Source organism: Sorex fumeus, unplaced genomic scaffold, assembly GCF_029834395.1.
Source record: "Sorex fumeus unplaced genomic scaffold, SorFum_2.1 ptg000002l, whole genome shotgun sequence".
Lineage (NCBI taxonomy): Eukaryota > Metazoa > Chordata > Mammalia > Eulipotyphla > Soricidae > Sorex > Sorex fumeus.
Window position 1 is genome coordinate 80,053,759 of NW_026606059.1, and position 20,406 is coordinate 80,074,164.

At 49.5% G+C, this 20,406-nt stretch overlaps 1 protein-coding gene across 1 annotated transcript in view; it reads right to left on the reverse strand.

Annotated features, from left to right (window-relative positions):
* Positions 1-7,319: 7,319 nt before the first annotated feature.
* SPAG1 (sperm associated antigen 1) overlaps positions 7,320-20,406 on the reverse strand; it is a 52,551-nt gene continuing 39,464 nt past the window's right edge. Inside the window, exons 16-20 of the mRNA XM_056110741.1 lie at positions 16,184-16,322; positions 12,610-12,736; positions 10,418-10,582; positions 9,068-9,406; positions 7,320-8,320 (exon numbers count right to left, since the gene is read on the reverse strand). Of these exons, the coding sequence (XP_055966716.1) occupies positions 8,153-8,320; positions 9,068-9,406; positions 10,418-10,582; positions 12,610-12,736; positions 16,184-16,322 (938 nt within the window). The 3' untranslated portion in view covers positions 7,320-8,152. The remainder of the gene's footprint in view (positions 8,321-9,067; positions 9,407-10,417; positions 10,583-12,609; positions 12,737-16,183; positions 16,323-20,406) is intronic.

Consider the following 20,406-nt stretch of genomic DNA (forward strand, 5'->3'; position numbering starts at 1 on the left):
ACTGTTCATTGTGTAGACCAGCGTTTTTCGACTAGGGGTGTGTGTGGCCCCCTGAGAGGCCTCCAGGATATTCCAAGCTGGCCACAAATGAAAATGATGTAAATGAGGCCAGGGAGCCAATCAGGATATGTGGACTATCCTGTCCAGGAAGGAAGCAAGGGTGGAAGGGTGCCACAGTTGGGTGGATGCAGGGAGCTGAGAAACACCGGCATAGACACACAGTTTAACTGGATTGTCTTAAATGTACAAATTCCCAGCTTCATAGCACCGAATCCACTTAACGTTCAACATAGTCTTACCGAGACTGATTTCTCTGGGAATCTGGCTAATTCGTTAATACTGCGAAGCAAGTGGTCTAGTCAAGTCCAAACTCAGTGTGTCCAGCGGTGGGCAGCCAGCAGAAACCAGGGCCTGGGGCAGGTGAAACAGGCTCTCAGACCACTGACAACAGTACAAACGCTGAGCAGCCTCCAGATTCCAGCTCATACCAGGCTCTCGACAGTGGCCAGAATGTGCCTGCGGTAGCGAGGAGAGAATGAGGGCAAGGTAAAGTCTGGTGACTTCGTAGACGTCCACTCCTCCAGGGTATCACATGTGTTGGCGCTGGCGTGTGCCCAGGAAGCAGCAAGAGGAGCAGAGAAGGGAAGAGCATGCCAGAACCTCCCATCCAGGCTGGGGATCCTTGGCCTCTAAGTCAACAGCTGCTGGGAGCTGTTTCCTGCTGTTTTCTTCCCCTGGAACACTTAATTTCCTGAAAGCCTCTTACCGAAAGTCTCTGAAAAGTAACTATCTGGGGCCACATAAAATACGTTAAAACCTACTTGAGCTACAAATACCTGCATGATACGATTAAAATATTGTGTTCCTTAGATCATTTTGCCTTTCTTAGTCCTCAAGATTCTCAGGTGCATTTATATGGTGCTTTTGAAGTGGGTTTTTGTTTGTTTGTTGTTGTTGGGGTTTTTGTTTTGTTTGTGTTTTGGATTTTGTGGTCACACCCGGCCATGCTCGGGGCTTACTCATGTCAGGGCTCAGGGGAGCATACATAGTGCCAGGTATCAAACTTGGGTTTGATACATGCAAGGCAAGCAGCTTATCCGCTATACTATCTCTCCAGCCCAGAAGTGTTTTTGTTTGTTTGTGTGTTTGCTGCATTAAACCATATTTATTTATTTATTTGCTTTATTGGGTCACACCCAGCGATGCTCAGGGGTGACTCCTGGCTCTGCACTCAGGAATTACTCCTAGCGGTGCTCAGGGGACCATATGGGATGCTGGAAATCGAACCCAGGTCAACTGCGTGCAAGGCAAATGCCCTACCTGATGTACTATTGCTCCAGGCCCTGCTGCATTAAACTATTAGTGCTATGAACTAATTATTTCTTCTGATTGATTCAGTGTAGAAGTAGCATTCTAAGCTTGGAGAGGCACTGTGTGTTTTGGCAACCAACATTTATTAGATGAACAGTGAGTTTGCAGTTTTAAATTTTAGCCCATATTTAATCTCCACTTTAATATTTCAGTTTGAACTTTTGTGATTTTTGCCTGCTTACTCAATGGACTAACACAGTTGGTGTTGGATGTTGGAGCTTTGTTATCTAATGTTAATGCTAGAATTGTATCAACGTTTGTGGTTTTTTTCTACATTAAAATAAATCAAAAAAGTGCTGGTGCTGGAGATATAGTATTGTATCAAATATCCAGACACTGTGGCTTTAGTGAGCTTACAGTTAGGAAAAAAAAGATATAATATTACACGTGGTAGATTGAAATGTTACACAAGGATGAATGACAAAGTGGCTAGAGATTAGTTGTGTTAGACAGGACAAACCAGAAGATCTCTGCCACCTGACATTTGTACAGAGATCTGGAGCTGTGAGTGACAAACTGTGCAGACAAACCCAGTGGATGAACATTCCAGAGGATACTCCTAGTGAGGCGGGAGTAATCGTACAGCAGGTAGAACATCTGCCTTGTACAAGGTCTACCTGGGTTTGATCCCCAGCACCTCATATTCATGTGGTCCCCCAAATACTGCCAGGAGTAAAATTCCTGAGTGCAGGTCCAGGAGTAACCCCTGAGCATTGCCAAGTGTGACCTATAAAGCTACCCCCCCCCCCAAAGAAAACAAAAAAAAATCTCCCAGGTGAGTTAATGGGCAGTGTGAACATCATTGAGAACTGGTGGGCACGCCTGCCCTCTCGTTTCCCTCAGAAAGTGTCTTGAATATTCTTGAGCTTCTGCTTACACAGACACTCTAGAACAATCTTATCAGACTTTCACCAAATTTGGCTGGGATTGCATCAGTCTATAATATCCCTATGGCTACCTTTTACAATCTTTTACTAAATTTTATTTCCAGACACTTGCCACCTTGTTAGTAATATTATATTGACAAACAACCAGTTTGTGGCGGGGGGGGGGGGGGGACTTTGGAGAATGGTCCACTAGTTTAGGTTGAGATTTATGTGAATTCAGTCATCTCTGAATAGCTTATTTGCCATGTCTTACAGTTCTTTGGCTGACACTCTATATTTTCTTAAAATGCTAACCTATTGACTCTCCAGATATTCCTGAGCAGAAGGTATTGATTATCCCCATTTTACAGATGTGGAAACCAAGGCACAAGGTTCCTCAAGTTCTTTGCCCAGCATTGTAAATAGCAGGCAAGTTGCAGGACTGGGGTTCAGACTTTGTTCAGACTTTGTTTCTTCCTCTTCAGACCTTTCGTGTGTTTATTTTGGCAAGTACAGAGCCAAATCGCTGTGGTTGGAGGGGAATGGTTGACTGGTGAGTAATCTGGAAGGAAACCCTCTCCCTATGAGAGCCATTCATTAGGACATTTGCTGCAGATGTTTTTGTGGGTAATGTGTGACTGTGGTGACTGGTTTTCAAGTGCTAAACTAGCCTGGGATAAGGTTCTCTCTCTGGGTGTGTAGGATTGGGATTAAGTCCTCCTTAAATGCTTGGTAACTAATGTTTAGGCTGTCTGGAACTTGTGTTTGTTTTTTAGTAGCCCTGAGCCAGGTTTTCAGGGTTGGTGTGGCATTCTCATGGGAAAGCAATAAGGAATATCAAATTCTTGCCTCTGAAAGAGTTTACTAATCATACAGCATGTAGCTTTTCCTGGTTCTCTTTTGTCTGGAATATTTTTATGGAAGAGTTGTGAAGATAGTTTGGCAGTTTCCCATACATTCACGCATGTGTTCATTTTTGCCATACAAAAACCTTATTGTCTATTGTGCCTAATTGTATTTTAGAACTTTTGGTCAGTATTATGAAGTATACTTAGTTTCCTAACTTTCTTGCAAGAATTATTTTTGTATTTGTGTAAATTTACCAGCATTTTGTATAATATAGCTATCCAGCTTTATTTCCTTCCAGATAAAAAAAGCCATTTGTTTTGTTTGTTTTTGTTTGTTTGTTTGTTGGTGGGGGGAGAGAGGGATGCACATTTGATAGTGTTCAGGGCTTTCTCCTGGCTCTGTGCTCAGGAATTCCCCTGGCCAGGCTTGGGGAATTACATGTGGTGGTGAGGATTGATTCTCGGTGGGTTGGTTGCATGCAAAGCAAGTGTGTAACCCACTATACTCTCTCTCCAGCCCAGAAAACCATATGTAATGTCACTATTTGTCAAATAATCTTACCCAGTTGATTTAAACACTGTCATTATTACTAGAATTTCTAGTTATTGACTTAAAAAAAAATCCTGAGAGCAGAGCCAGAATAAGCCCTGCACACCTCCTAGTCACAATCACGACCACGATCATCCTGTTGTTGTTCGTCGATTGCCGCGAGCAGGCCCCAGTAACGTCTCCTTCATCCTAGCCCTGAGATTTTTAAGAAAGTGCCATATTCAAGGCTCTTTCAGGGTTAGGAGAATGAGACCTCTCCTTGTTACTGGTATTTGGCATATTGGGTACGCCACGGGGAGTTTGCCAGACTCTGCCGTGTGGGCAGGCTACATTCGGTAGCCTGCCAGTTTGTCCAAAGTAAGAATGAGATAAAAAGATGTCCACATACATGAAGGTAGCTTCCGGGAGCTGGGTTTTATAGTCTCTGGGTCTTGGCCATTGATGGGATTACACGGCGCCAGGGGGCCAGTTGGTGGGTGTGACCCCTGCCCACTGGAAGATTGAGGATCTCGGTGGAGGATGTTCAACCCCAGGGAGGGAAATTCAACCCACCCCCCTCCAGGGGACCCCAGCAAGGACAGCCAGGCGTGGGGGCAGGAGACTAGAATAAGGGCACGCACGCGCGCACGCACACACACACACACACAGTCTCACATGTATAATTGAATGCATTTGCAGTTATGACTTGCCGTATTGACCATTTTGAGCATGTTGTCAATTTTGTCCAATACAAGCTTGGCTGCCAGCCTCCCATTGGGTTTCAGTGGCATGGAGGTGAGTCCTGCCAGCCCTGACTGGGACGGGAGCCTCCATGTCCTTCAAGTTGAAGTGAGTCTCTGTGGGCAGAAGTGTGCACTTGGGTCTGACTCTTCTGGTTTTTAATGGGCTGGAGTGATAGCACAGTGGGTAGGGCATTTGCCTTGCATGCTGCCGATATGGCCAACCTGAGTTCGATTCCTCTGCCCCTCTCGGAGAGCCTGGCAAGCTACTGAAGCAAGATACTAGCCTGGCAAGCTACCCGTGACATATTAGATATGACAAACACAGTAACAAGTCTCACAATGTTACTGGACCCGCTCAACGGGAGGACAGTGACAGTGACAGAATGTATCTTTGGCTTTGGTGATTTCAATCCATGGCCATGTATCAATAAGTAAAAGGATTAAGTACTGGCATCTGATGATTGCTCTCTGGTTCTTTTCTAGTTCCGTTGTTTCTTCTGTTTTGTTTTGTTTTTCTCACCTTTGGTGATTCAACACTGTGATATGCTCTATCTCCCACCCCAACCCCCCCCTTTTTTTAAAAAAAAAATAAATCTTTCCTGAATCTATTCTAGATTTTTCTCAATTACTTTGCTGATTGGCATTACTGCCTGGCGGTCAGTTTCTTTCAGCAATTGGCATGTCGTTCCACACCACTGGCCTGTCGGTGTTTTGCAGAGAAATCACCTAATGGGAGTGAGGTTTCTATGAAGGAATGTTTTTCCCACCTCACTGCCTTTAACTCTTTTCCTCTTTGACTTTCGGGTGCAGGGGTGAGGGACCACTGAAGTGGTGGCTGGGCCTCAGCGTATGCAAATGATTAAATTCAAGATGTCACACATACAAGGCATGTGCTCTGCCACAATACATGCAAGCAAGGAGTGTACACACATACAAGGCATGTGCCCTATCGTGCTTTATACAAACAAGGAGTGTATACATGTACCACGCATGTGCTTTACCATGCCACACACAAGCAAGGGGTGTACACACATACAAGGCATTTGCTCGACCACACCACAAAGAGTGTACACATTGCCAGGTGTGTGCTCTACCACGCCACATACAAGGAGTGTGCTCACATGCCAGGCATGTGCTCTACCACTTGAGTTCTCTCCCTGGCTCGCTTCTTTTAACTTCTTTGGGTCCCACCACCAATGTTTGAGAAACCATGTGGCCCAGGGATCAAGCCCAAATTTCCCTTGTACAAAGCATAAGTTTTTAAAACTTTGTTTCTCTTTAATCACTGAAATAATATGTACTTATTATGCAGACGTCAGCTATGCACCTTATCTATAACTCCCAGTAGTTTCATTATAGTGTGTCTTGGATATTTTTGCATTGAGACCATAAAGTTATTAGCTCCATGGATTTGAATATCCAAATCCTCCCCATGCTTGCGAAGTTTCAACTACTCTTTCTGGAAATAAGCCCTAACCCAAACTCTTTTAGGTCCCTGACTGTTCTAATAAATGCCTTGTGATGGAGCTCCGTAATTCACATAGGCTGTGCTCACTCTCATCCCTTCTTCATTCGGCTCTTCTAGTCAGCCTAAATTTCTTCCCTGTGACTCACTTGTTCAGTCTTGCATCGACTCTTCTCCATTACACATGCTCTGTATTCATCTTTTCACTCATTAAATTCTTCAGCAGAGTTAATTCTGTTCATGTACTAAAGTTTCTAGTAGATCCCTGGGATTCTTCAAGACGATGATTGTCAGCTCTTTATCAATTATAGCACAATACTCCACGTCTGAGTATTGGCTGTTGGGAATTACTGCTACCCTTCTGGGTAACCGGATTATTATTGTTTTTGTTGTTAGGGGCCACATCTGGAGGTTCCAGGGCTCTGAACCAGGGTCCGTCAGCACTGTACCTCCTGTGTGGCCCCAGCTGACCTATTTTCTTCCTTCTTCATAAGGTAAAGGCCCTCCCGTTGATCGTCGATTTGCTCGAGCGGGCCCAGTAACGTCTCCATTGGAGACTTTGTTGTTACTGTGTCTGGCATATCAAATACTCTCGGTAGCTTGCCGGGCTCTCTGAGAGGGGCGGAGGAATCGAACTTGGTCGGCCATGTTGGCCGCTTGTAAGGCGAACGCCCTACCAGCTATGCTATCTGCGCTGGTGCTGACTGGGTAGAACTGTGTGCTCTTCTGGCTCCCTCTGCTGACAGAAATCAGAACCTTTTCTCTGTGTTTTCACGACCCTGCAGCAGGCTGGCTGCAGGAGACCACAAGGTGGTGCTGTGGCGCCCTTAGGACTCCCGCCCCTCCTCCCGGGCCCCAGTCATTTACAAGACTCACTGACCTGTTCGCTGCCATATCCTGAAACCTGCGTGAGAATTCGACCACGGTGGGTGGAGGTTGGGGGTAACACTCAGGACGCTGGAGGAGCTTGTGGAATCCGCAAGCGGGACACACGCACGATGGAATGCACTGAGAATTCTTTTCTTTTTCCCAGAATTTATACTTTGTTTTGTCTTTTATGTTTGTGGGTCACATCCGGCACTGCTAAGGGCTTACTCCTGATTCTGCACTCAGGGATGACTCCCAGCTGGGCTCGGGACTATAGATGGTGCTGGGAACTGAACTGGGCAGACGCCCTGCAAGGCAAGCGCCCTACCTGCTGTACTGTAAGACTCCAGTGCCCCCCACAATGTATTTTAATAGTCTTCAGTTATTTAAAAATTAGATTAAAACATAGAACTATGGGGCCGGAGCTATAGTACAGCAGGCAGGGCATTTGCCTTGGCGCAGCCGACCCGGGTTCAACCCCCAGCGTTCCATACGGTCCCCCAAACACGGCCAGGAGTAATTCCTGAGTGCAGAGCCAGGAGTAACCCCTGAGCATTGTTGGGTGTGACCCCAAAAACAAATAAAAATACTTATCTACGGGAATAAATGACAGTAGAAAAGATACAGGTCTTAATGTTTTATTAAATACCTTGAACTGAACAGTTAGTCAAGGAGACTTAGTATGATAAAGACTTCTTCCCTTTCCCTTTTTCAATTAAGGGGATGCATGTGGTCATGCTTAAAGAGAAGAAAAAGAGGTAGTAGACATAGTAGCTGTTTGGGGAACATGTGAGGTGACGATTCAAATGGAAACCCAGGCTGAGTTCTTGCTTCTATGGGGCGGTTGCTTTGTTATTGCTTGTACAAATAGACGGGAAAGCAGTCTTTGAAAATCTAGTAATAATTGATAGAAGTTTTGACAATTTCTGTTCTTAATGATCAAACAAACTTCCATCTTAGAAAAAAATTCCTTTCTTTGCGGGGGCAGGGCCAGATACAGAAATAAATAAGTTTCTTTTATAATGCTAATAATCATAATTCAATAATAATCTCAATTATAGACTTTAGTATTGCAATCAACCTAGCATACTGTAATCCACAGCAATATAGAATAAGATTTATATTTTTATCTTAGCAGGAAATAAAGGAGGTATAATAATCTATATTAATGATTTCCACTTTTAAACACATTTCTACCAGTCTTGAGGACCCCTTCCTAACCCAAAGAAATGTAGTCAACACAAAATTTAAGCACGAGTTATTCAAACAAGATGTAGCCCATAAACAAACATGCATTTTAATTTTAACAAGGCCCAAATATGCTTATTAAATAGAAAGATATTCGTTCTGGCACATAGGAAAATATTTACAGTTAATAAAAAGCAGACTGCAGAATAGACATGTTCTTGGTATAAAAAATAAGTAAAACGTTGTCTCCATGTGATGCAGTTCCGGGCCCACCGTCAGCGTGACTGCGACGCAGGTGGGCAGGGGGCAGGCGGGCAGGCATACTGCATCCTCAAGGCCTGCAGCTCTTCCAGAGTGAAATGCGCGTCTGGTTTGGCCATGAGATCCTCAAACAGTCGCTCAATTTGTTCTTTCTGGTCCTTGCTGATGAGCGTCAATATCATCTGAAAGAAGGAAAACAGCAGGACCCCAAATAGAACATTTAAAAAATAATAGGGGCTTGAGTGATAGATAGTACAGCAGGTAGGGCATTTGCCTTGCATGCAGCCAACCCAGTTCAATTCCCAGCATCCCATGTGGTCCCCCAAGCACCGCCAGGAGTAATTCTGAATGCAGAGCCAGGAGTAATCCCTGAGCATCGCTGGGTGTGACCCAAAAATCAGAAAGAAAAAAAAAAAACTCCTCCCAGATCTACACCCCCCCCCCCACACACACACAAAATAAGGTAAAGGTAAAAGGTAAAGGCCCTCCCGTTGATCATCGATTTGCTCGAGCGGGCCCAGTAACGTCTCCATTGGAGACTTTGTTGTTACTGTGTTTGGCATATCGAATACGTCACGGGGAGCTTGCCAGGCTCAGCCGTGCTGGCGAGATACTCTTGGCAGCTTGCCGGGCTCTCCGAGAGGGGCGGAGGAATCGAACTCAGGTCGGCCATGTTGGCTGTGTGCAAGGCAAACGCCCTACCTCTGTGCTATCGCTTCAGCCCTCACACAAAATAAATAAATTGAAAAATAAACTAAACCGTCTGTTGGTAAGCAATGTTGACACTGGGCCAGAAAGAAAGTGCGGTAGAAAGGCAATTGCCTTGCTCATGGCCAACCTAGGTTTGATGCCTGGGCCCCGCAGCTGCTGGGTATGGCCCCGAAACCAATGAAATGAAAGTAATGAAATGAACCGAGTCTACTCCTTACCCTAAACCTTTCCACTTTGCTCAGATAGAAAAGGTGCCGGTACACCAGGGAAGGGTCTTCTCCAAGAACACTGTTGCGCAGTGCCTGGACCAGCAGGAGGAATGTGTCCCCTTCCAGCTTGTTACTCAGCAGGGCAGGCAGGCACTCGGGGTCAGTGGTAGACAGCAAGCGGGCGCAGGCGTCTATGTCACCCCGGGCACCGATGGCACTCAGGAGCTGGCCAAATTCATAGGCGTTGTTCGGAGTGGCGACTGGGAGTGGTTCCAAGGTCCCAGAGGGCCTGGGGCTCTTGCCCCACTCTGGGGCCTTCCCGGTATCCTCTTCGGGCTCTTCGCTCACCTTCACAAGGCAAAAAGAATTATAGTGTCACCCAAGCACCAGGCCGGTGAGTTGGTGGAGTTGGTAATGGGGAGCGATGCGCAGAATGTGGTTTTGTTTTTGTTTTTGGTTTTTGGCAATGCGCAGGGCTTACTCCTAGCTCTGCACTCAGGAATTACTCCTGGTGGTACTCGGGGGGACCATATGGAATGCCGGGGATCGAACCCGGGTCGGCCGTGTGCAAGGCCAATGCCCTACCTGCTGTCTATCGCTCTGGCCCTGGGAAATGGTGTTTTAGCTGAATTTAAGTGGAAAATGTGCCGCTGGAAAGCACTGAAATAAGCCACAACACCTGAACTCCTTCTAGGAAGGGAAGTATCGAAGTATGTGTGTCCTAAGAGAATTTTTCTGGCTCCAGAAAACATGACCACAATCCATTGCTATAACTGTCCCGGATGAGGATTCGATTGTGCGTTTGCATGGTTTTCTAGGGCAATGTGGTCGAGGCATTACCTCAAATAACTTCATCTCTTTGCTCAGGATAAACCTGAAAACTCACTAATCTCTTCCCCCATTTCTCAGACGCGAACCTTCCGAGTTTTAGTTCTCTCCCAGCTCCACCTTCTCTCCTTCACGTGCTGACCACTGCCAGCTTCCTTCACTACCCACCTCACGCTTCCTTGAAGAGGCCCAGCACGGCGGGGCGAGGTGCGGGGGGTCGCTGGCCTCCCTCCCCACGGCCAAAAAGTCACTTCAGAGCCCTGAGCTGAAAGGGGGCTCAGATCTCTGAGGAGGCAGCTCTCAGGAGATGAGGAAAGGGCCTAAGTCCAACCCCAGAGCCCAACAACTGGGATTCCCGGGTCAACGGGAGCAAAGGTCGCGTCCGCCACCAGGGCACTGCAGGGCACCTCCTTCATGCCCACAGCCAACGTAAGGCGTCCCTCTCGGTCACACCTTGGCCCTTGCCAATCAGGAAGAGGCGCCAGGAGCAAGCCCCCTCGCAAGTGGAGCCCCGGCCCCCGCCGCCAGCACCTCCTGGATCTCGATCTTCCGTCTCTCCTTGTCCTTGCTGGGGGGAGCGGGCACCGTGGCCGCCTGCAGGAGTCCAGTGACCTCTTCCAGCTCCGTTCGGGCCTCGGCGATGCTGGCGTCCAGCTGTAGGACTTGGCGGAGGTCGTTTAGGCTCTGCTGGTAATTCTGCAGGGAGGAAGGCCAGGCCGAGCTGAGCAGGGCGAGCAGGGCTCCAGGCAGCCCCAACCCAGCAAAGGCCTGAAGGGAAAGTGGCGTGTGGCCCCGGGAGAGGCCATTCAGTTGAGTCCATCAACTGTGACCTTCACGGGGCCTCCTGACCAGGGGTCGTCGGCCTGCTCTGATGCTGGGCGGAAGAACCAACCAGCCCAGCACCCACTGGCTTCTGCTTTCCCGCCGGGTGTCTCCCCGCACCCTCTCTGAGCTGCTGCATTTTTCTTTTCTATTTATTTTGGCTGAAGGGGTGGGGGGCACGTGTGGTGTAAGGGACCAAGCTCAAGTGGGTAGTGTGCAAGGCCACTCCCCTGCCCACTGACTATCCTGCCTGCTCTGCCGCCTGCTCTGGCCCGGCTTTGCTTTCTTCCCATCATTTATTGTTTGAAATTCCTATTCTGTTATTTACGATGCTGGAAATGGTTTCTGATGCACAAAATTCCAGAATTCCCCCCTCCCCCCGCTTCAGCACCCCTCTCCCTCCTCCGGGGACATGATTCAGTTTTTAACCTCCAAGAGGAGAGAATCGGAGTTCCTGCAGTTCTCAGCAGGGAAGAACTCACGGCCAAGCACATCTTCCTGGGGTCCATCCCCAGCACTGAGCCAGGTGTGGGCCCCCACAGAGAAACTTTGTTTCCCAAAACCTTTCCTGGCTGAAATGACTCCCCGAGGAGGGAATCAACAGTACCCTTGGCTTCGCAAAGGCCTGCTAAGGAGGGGTGGCGGGAACGAAGCAGCCACGGCCACGGCTGCACCGGACGAGCCTGAGACACCCATTCCGCGAACCTGCTCACTCGAAGCTCAGACCTGCGGCCGGGAGGCGGGGCCAGGCCCAGAGACCCCCGGGGGGACGGGTTGCAATGCCCCGCAGCCCCAAGTCTCCAGACCCCCCCACCCAGCCTGCAATGTCACAAGTAGGCAGAGAGCCACTAGGCCATTCCCCTGTCTGCCCTAGAAACTGCCCCAACCCTAGAAACGCACGCATGTTTCCAAAGAAACAGGAAGAAATAAGCACGGAGAGGGACCATGAGGTGGACGGACACTCAGCTGGGGCTGCAGAGGGGGCTTGGGAAGCGGAGTGTGGGGGGGGGGGTTGGAGGCCTCCGGGGAAACTGTTATGCACGCACACACACACACAAACACACACACACACACACACACACACACACACACACACAGGTCTGGGGGGTCAGAGGAGCCAGAAGGAAACAGGAAATACTCTAAAGGGCAGGACACGGCCATGGCCTGGCAGGGATGGCTCCCAGCTGAGCGCCACACAGCACGAGGTCCCTGGATGACAGGCAGGAAGCTCCTGGACATCTTGGTGATTTTGTACAAACACACACAACAAACACACACACACACACACACACAGAGGCAAGTGGGATTGCCTCTAACAAGCTCCTGCACATAACAGAGATTGTCAACAAAGTGAAAAGCTACTCGTGGAGTGGAAAATAATATGTTCTGTATATGATGCAGAGCCAATATTGAAAATCTGAACGAACACACACAGTGCAATAGCAAAAATATCCAAAAAACCAACCCCCCCCAAAAAAAGAAAACTAGCACTCTAAGATAAAAATGGGCAAAGGTCAAAGCCATAGTACAGCGGTGAGCGCTTGCCTTATACAAAGCCCACCTGGGTTTGCTCCCCAGCATCTCATATAGTCCCCCCAGCCTTCCAGGGGTGATCTCTGAGCACAGAGCCAGGAGTCAGCACTGAGCACCACTGGGGAAGGTCCAGAAGACCGTTCTCTTGTCACACTGACCCCCCACCAGTGTAAGGGTCAGAGCACTGCATTTCTGACATACGAGATCTCCCCCTGCTTCCAAAGAGAAAACTGCCCCACAGCCTCGAGGGGGCTGGTGCTGCACACCCTCCGTGCAGGTGCTCAGAGAGCCTGGGGGCAGGACCCCATTCTCAGGTCTCCTCCCAGGTTGCCCCCACCCTCCCTGCGGCCCCAAGGGGTGGGCCTCACCTTCAGGCCCTTGTGGGCCAGGGCCCGGCGGTAGAGAGCCTTCACGTTGGCCGCTTCCAGCTGCAGTGCCCGCGAACAGTCCTGCTCTGCCTCCTCACAGCGGCCCAGCTTCAGGTAACACAGCGCTCTGGGTGGAGGCAGCGGCGTCAGGGGCCCGGGAAACACGCAGGCCTCGCACCCCAGCTCCAGGGCCTCTGAGACCACAGACCCCCACAGGCCCCCATGGGCTCCTGCGGGCTCCCACAGACCCCCCGACAGACCCCCTCAGACCATCATAGACCCCCATAGACCTTCACAGCCCCCCACAGACCCCCTCAGCCTCCCCATAGGCTCCCACAACCCCCCACAGGCTTCTACAGACCCCCATGAGCTTCCACAGACCTCCCAGGGCTCCCACAGACCCCCACAGACCCCACGGGCTCCCACAGCTCCCTACAGCCCCCACAGACCCCTACAGACTCCCACGGACCCCCCCACGGGCTCCCGCAGACCCCCACAGGCTCCCAGAGACCCCCACAGTCTCCCAGAGACCCCTCACAGGCTTCCACAGACCCCCACAGGCTCCCACAGCCCCCCACGGGCTCCCACAGACACCCACGGGCTTCTACAGACCCCCATGAGCTTCCACAGACCCCCCAGGGCTCCCACAGACCCCCATAGACCCCATGGGCTCCCACAGGCTCCCATAGACGCCCAGGGGCTCCCATGGGCTCCCACAGGCACCCACAGGCTCCAAGCCCACAGCTACACGGGCCTGACACTCACTCCCCAGCCACCCACACACCCACCCACACACCCGCCCACACACACACGTGCGCGTCACTAGGGCAGGCAGCAAACACAGCAAAGTGCATGCGGGGGGCGGTGGGCACATAGGCAGGGTTCAGACCTGACGGGTGGTGAGAGGGAGGAGTGGCCAGGGGAACTATCCTGGAAGTCAGAGTCAAACAGAGGCACAGAGAGCGGAAGGGGGGAGTGGGGGCTGCTCAGGGACGAGCTGGGGTGGGGTATGAGTGTGCGGGGACTAAGGGAAGGTCTGAGACACAGGGGGCTGTGCCATGGCCAGAGAGGGGCTCGCCCCCAAGCTTATGTGAGGTCCACTAGGAGGCTTGGCAGCACCGCTGTGCCCTCCCTCCCTCGTGGCCCAGAAGGATCGCCCAGTGACAACTGGGAGAAGAAACGAGAGGGACCGGAGGGGGCAGAGGATGGGAAAGTGGCTGCAGGACGCAGAAAAAGTCAGTGTGGCGGGCACCGGGCTCAGGGTGTAGGGGCGGGGCGGCCTGGTGGGCGGAGAACAGCCAGACGGGGAACTCAGGAGACCAGACTGTGACCAGGAGGGGGTTCTGGAGGGACAGACGGGAGCCCAAAGCAAGTGCGTGGGCCGGGGTGGGGGTGGGGGGTTGGGAAAGGGTGTGCTGCGTCTGCAGCTCAGAAGAGAGGTTGGGGGAGCGAACAGAAAAGGGGGCTCGTGCAGTTGGAAAGAGTAAGAGCAAAGGAGGGAGCCAACACTTCAGAAACCCAGAAAAATGAGCACCGTGGACTGCAGGGAAAGTAGCGGGGCCACCAGCAACCAGTACAGATAAGGAGAGAAGGAGAGAAAATAGCGACAGTGCAGCAAGCAGGACACTTGTCCTGCACATGCCCGACCTGGACCTGATCTCCGAGAGCACCTGTGGTCCCTCAAGCAATGCCAGGAGTGATCCCTGAGCACTGAGCTAGGACTAAGTCCTGAGCACCACGGGGTGTGCTCACCACCCCCCAAAAATAAAACAAAACCAATAAAACTTTGTTGGAATGATGCACTTATGAAAAGTATCACTGATAGTATTCAAAGCATGGTACCGCAATAATAAAAAAAAAATGAGGGGGACAAAATTCCAAATTAAAAAAAGAATTCATCTGATGACCCTGGAGGCCAAATACTACATGAGATAGTTGGAAGCCTGCATCATGAGCTGAGGGAGAAGGCAGCTGGGATAGAGAAGGGATCACTAAGTCAATGATTGTTGGAGGGATCATTTGGGATGGGAGATGTGTGCTGAAAGTAGATAAAGAACCGAACGTGATGGCCTCTCAGTATCTGTATTGCAAACCATAATGCCCAAAAGCAGAGAGAGAGTATGGGGGAAAGTGTCTGCCATAGAGGTAGGTGGAGGGGTGGGATGTGTGTGGGGGATACTGGGGAGATGGGTGGTGGGGAATGTGCACTGGTGGAGGGATGGGTGTTTGATTATTGTATGATTATAACTCAAACATGAAGGCTTGTAACTGTATCTCACGGTGATTCGATAAAAAAAATTACATGAGAGATGGATCTTGATACACAAGGAGAAAGAGAATGAGAACAGAAGAACAGAGGCAAAGTATAATCACACCCAGGAAAACCTTCTATAAACACTTGGCTACCAATTAAGTTTCCTGTCAGTGGCCTGGGCTGGAGCGATACCACAGCGGTAGGGCATTTGCCTTGCACACGGCGAACTTGGCCAACCTGAGTTTGATTCCTCCTCTGCCCCTCTCAGAGAGCCCGGCAAGCTACAAAGAATATCTCGCCCACACGGCAAAGCCTGGCAAGCTCCCCGTGACGTATTCAATATGCCAAACACAGTAACAACAAGTCTCACAACGGAGACGTTAATGGGCCCGCTCGAGCAAATCCATGAACAACGGGAGGACAGTGCTACAGTGTCAGTGCCTGAACTCACCAATCAAACGACACAGAGTGAGAGGACAGAGAGATAGTACAGTGGGTAGGGTTCTTGCCTTGCATGACTGGAATAATTCCCAAGAATAGAGCCAGAAGTAACCCCTGAGCACTGCCAGGAGTGATCCCTGAGTGCATGAGGCTGGAGCAATAGTACAGTGGGCAGGGCCCTTGCTTGCACGCAGCCAACCCAGGTTCGATCCCTGGCATCCCATATGGTCCCCAGAGCACTTCCAGGAGTAATTCCTGAGTGCAGAGCCAGGAGTAACCCCTGAGCATTGCCTGGTCTGGCCCAAACAGCAAAAAACAAAAAAAGCTTCCTCAGTAAGACTCCATTTTTAAAAGGAAACACAGGGCTGGAGAGATAGTACAGTGGGTAGGGCGTTTGCCTTGCAAGTAGCCTCCCTGGGTTCTATCCCCAGCATCCCCTATTGTCCCTAGGAGAAATTCCTGAGTGCTGGGACACTGAGCATCACCAGGTGTGGCCCAAAAGCCAAAAATAAATAAGTAAATAAAATCCTTTAAAAAAATAAAATAAAAATCAAAGGAAATGTATCATCTGACAAATCAAATCGCTCCAGCCACCTGTCCCTGCTATGAGTCAGTGGCAGTGAGCCCAGGTGGACATGGACATGGGAAGCCTGCAGGGAACACAAGAAATTCACCCTCTGGCCTTCTGCTCCCACTCGCACCCCATCCCAGCACAATTTCCAGTCTCTCCAGAGCTCTAGACTGGGTCTGGGGTCCTGCGGGAAAGAGACTTTGGACGACCTGCTACACGGTAACTGGGGGTTGAGAGGAGGTGGGTATAAGCAATGAATGAATCTGCATTTTTGTCTAAAATGTGAATGAACATAGAAATAAACTTGCCTATTTGTATAAATGGCACATTCTTTGTTGTTGATCTTTAAGCAGGCACTGTACTTGCTGATGGCATCGGTATAGTTTTTCTCCTTTACACACTGATTTCCTTCCTCCTTAAGGGTCTTAAATAGTTTTTCATCTGTGAAGCAAAATAATAACGATGATGATGATGATTCGTGAGAAGCAGCCTTCGCATCAGCACCTATACCATCGTGATTACTTCTGTAAGGAACTCTTCCATTACAAATTAACTTGACCACACAACGCACAGAGCTAAAGTCTAAAAGGAACAGAACTTTGTGCACACGTGAAGAGATAAGGCCGTCATAAAGATGACAACACCACTCTCTGGACAATATCACTTCCAAATGAGAAAATGGGAAACCAGTGATTATGTAACCATACCTGTGCTCCCAGGAGACAAATATTCAATGTTTGTTCAACATCTCTTGTGAAACAAATCACCCTTTATTTATTATTGGTTTTTGGGTCGCATCCTACAGTGCTCAGAGCTGACTCCTGGCTCTCTCTATGCTCAGGGATCACTCCAGGTGGGCTCGGGGGACCCTATGGGGTCCTGGGTATCAACCATACAGTAAGCTAAGTGCCCTCCCTGCTATACCATTGCTCCAGCCCCCAACCACCCTTTAAAGTTGGCAGTGAGTGGGGGATGGTGCCACCAGCAGGTCAATCTGTACCTGTGAGGTGGGTGCTTCAGCAACCTGATGGTGCCTTCAGACTTCTAGATACCCAAAAATTGCTGCTGTGCCTTTGGCTAGACCCCAAAAACTTGGGGCCAAGCTTACCAAGAAAGTAAACAGTCAAAAGTTAGGTATGTGGGAGACACACCCACAAACAACCTCCGGCTCAGCTATGTAACTGGAGGCAAGGCTTCCTCTCCCTGATCAAACTCCTTAATAGCCATGATTCCAGAGACTCGGAAACAAATCTCGGAACCCAGTGGCTTTTGGCAAAAATGTGTCTGGTCCCCGGAGGTTACCGGCACCGGGCCACCCCAGGGGGGAAAGGGTGCTGTCCCTCCACCTGCTCTCTCTTGGCAGCTCAGTGGCCACCATCCTCCAGAGACCATTGGAGAGTCAGGTTTGGGCCCGCAGTGACGAGATATGTGGGGCCTCACGGGACTGGGGTGGAGCCAGCCCTTTCCTCCCCACCCCAATGAGACCCCAAGTCGCCGCCCACGAACAGCCTCTCTGGCACCTGATCAAGCTGCTTAACGGCCATGATCCCAGAGACTCAGGAGCAAATCTCAGAACCCAGCAGTTTTCGGCAGAAATCCCTCCAGATTTAATTGTTAAAATTTCAGAATTCCAAAACCATGCAGCCACTACTGTGGCCACACAACATCATATGTTATTAATTGTAGGATAACACTGTTTTGTCCTTCCTCAGGTAGCTTAGGTTTATCGGGTCACACCCATCTAAGGACACTGAACTTGTATTGTAAGCAATGTCCTTTCTGTATGGACACAGGAAGACAGTTAATATTATGCTTTGTAACTTGGGAGCTGATTGACTCCGAATAATATTTACTCCTGGGCATCTGATTTCTTGACTCAGTTGCCCTTAGTTCCTAGCACCCCAAAAGCAGGGTCCCGACGAGGGACTGAATGGACACAGGGCAAGCGGTGAGCTACCCTGGCATCGAAATGGGCCAGGTTAAAGCGCCATGATACTCAACTATAAGTTGAGGGCATGATCATGGACAAATGCTGTCATGATCCAAAAGTAAGTAACGACGAGACTAGGACCCTGCTGGAGCTAGGAAGATTAACCTGGCCTGAGAACTGCGGAATGTATAGTGAGATGTTCTCAGGAAGAACCAAACTAAGTTTATATCTCTTACTGTGCTCATACAGAATGACATTGCTAGAAATATTAGAAGTAGATTTATTACAACTATTTAAGTAGATTACTAACTGAGGGAAGAACACACCTTTGTTGGGATCCCACCCTTGAGAGGATCTCCTAGTAATCTGGAGTAATCTCTTTTTTTTTTTTTTTTAAACTTTGAAAACTTTATTTATTTTTTTTTTTGCTTTTCGGGTCACACCCAGCGATGCTCAGGGGTTACTCCTGGCTCATGCACTCAGGAATTGCTCCTGGCGGTGCTCAGGGGACCATATGGGGTGCTGGGAATCGAACCTGTGTCGGCCATGTTGGCTGCGTGCAAGGCAAACGCCCTACCCGCTGTGCTATTGCTCCAGCCCCCTGGAGTAATCTCTTTAGATGAGATTTTATCCTTAATCTCCTGGAGTGGTCTTACCTCTCTTTGTTAATTTGTCAATATTCAACCCACCTTTATGTCATCCCTTATGTGATTGCTATATAAACTAAGACTATAAGCTTGCGGAAGAGAGAGTCAGAGCGAGAGGGGCTCAAGCTTGAGAGAAAGAACAGTCGTCCTGATCCAAGCACACACAGGTCGCAAGAGCACCGAACGCAGGTGGTGAGAAAGAGCCATCCAGTGAGCCCGTGAACACACAACCTTCGGTGTGATAAGATTTTACAATTAATAATCAGCAGTAGAAAAAAAGTTGTCTCCTGTTGCCTTTTCAGCCCTCCCGTTGTTCATCGATTTGCTCGAGCAGGCCCAGTAACGTCTCCATTGGAGATTTTCTGAGTGTTGGGGTAAAATCCCAAATAATAATGGTGGGTCTGGGGTCAAAATAATGAATGAAATCAAAGTAGAGAGAGAGTAATGTGGAAATCATCTGCCCTACAGGTAGGGAGAGGGTGTGGGATGGGGGCATATACTGGGGGTTTTGGTGGTGGAAAATGGGCACTGGTTAAGGGACAGATGTTTCATCATTGTATGACTGAGACTTAAACCCGAAAGCTTTGTAACTGTTCTCACGATGATTCAATAAACAAATCTATAAAAAGGAAAAAAAAACTTGGCGGCGGTGCCTTGCTTGCTTGCTTCCAAATCACGGCCAGCCCTGATTTGTTCTCTGGCACTGTACATGGTCCCCCAGCTCCACCAAAAGTGATCCCTGAGTGCAGAGCCAGAAGCTAATGTGGCAGGGTGTGGCCCCCAATTAAGCATACAAGTAGAGTTGGCAGCAGATACAGGTCCAGCGACCAAGGAAACTTAGAAACATCACACCCCCTCCACTCTGCACTCCTGCAGGTTGGGTAAAGAGAACCCCAACGGAGCCTCACATTTGGGGTTCAGTCCCTCGCATTTCTCATCTGCACACTCAAGGCCTCTGTGGAATTTATCAGGGCTGAGAGCCAATGAATTGCATTCTGATGGTTGGGGGTGGGGGCGATGAGGGGCTTTATCCTACTAGGAAGCAAGGCAGAAAATGGTACAGTGGGTAGGCTGCCGACCCTGATTCAAATCCCAGAACTACATATGACCCCCCCGACCCCCGAAGCACTGCCATGAGTGACCCCTGAGCACAGAGCTGGGAGTAAGCCCTGAACTCCGACAGTACAGTGGGGAAAACCCACGTCTTACTTGTGACTGACCTGGGTTAGATCCCTGAGCACAGCAGAGTGGAACTCCCAAAACACAAAAACAAGAGAGGTCATGTGACTCCAGTGAAACTCACAGACTGAAAGGGTCAAAAGGCCGGGGTGGGCCCAGGAGGCCATTGGGCAAAGAAGATATGCCCCACCTCTGGGTGGGGTCCTGCATTCTATTCTGCACTCCAGGGAAAACAAGGCAGGGGGCCTTCAATCAATGCAACAGAAGCCGCCAACTGCGGGCAAGGACCGACCGTGCTCTACTCCCAGATCCGGCAGAGCCGCACCTGGGAGCAATGGCTGAATTCAAAACCTGCTCAAAGCCTTCTGGGCGCGTGAAAACATGCTCCAGGGCTTAAGTGGACACGTGTCCTATCACTTGCAACCAACGTCTAGCACGCTGAGTACAGAAATGAAAAGCCTGAGATCTCTGCACGTGCTCCACCCTGCGGAGTGATTGGCAAAAACAACCAGAAGCCACATCTGGTGGTGTTGGGGGTCTGCTTCCAGCAAGCCCAGACTCGTACAGTGCCGGGCATCAAACCAGGGCCAGCCACGTACGCAGTAAAGCACTGTACCTATGTATTGTCTCTCTGGGCCCAAATGTCCATTTCTTGAAGTTTTAAATATATGTCAAACTTCTACAGTTTCAAAACTTTCTGATAGTTATGCTGAAGCTGTACAATAAACAAAGAATGCAAACACCAACCATATGTGTCCCTTGGAACAAATGGTAT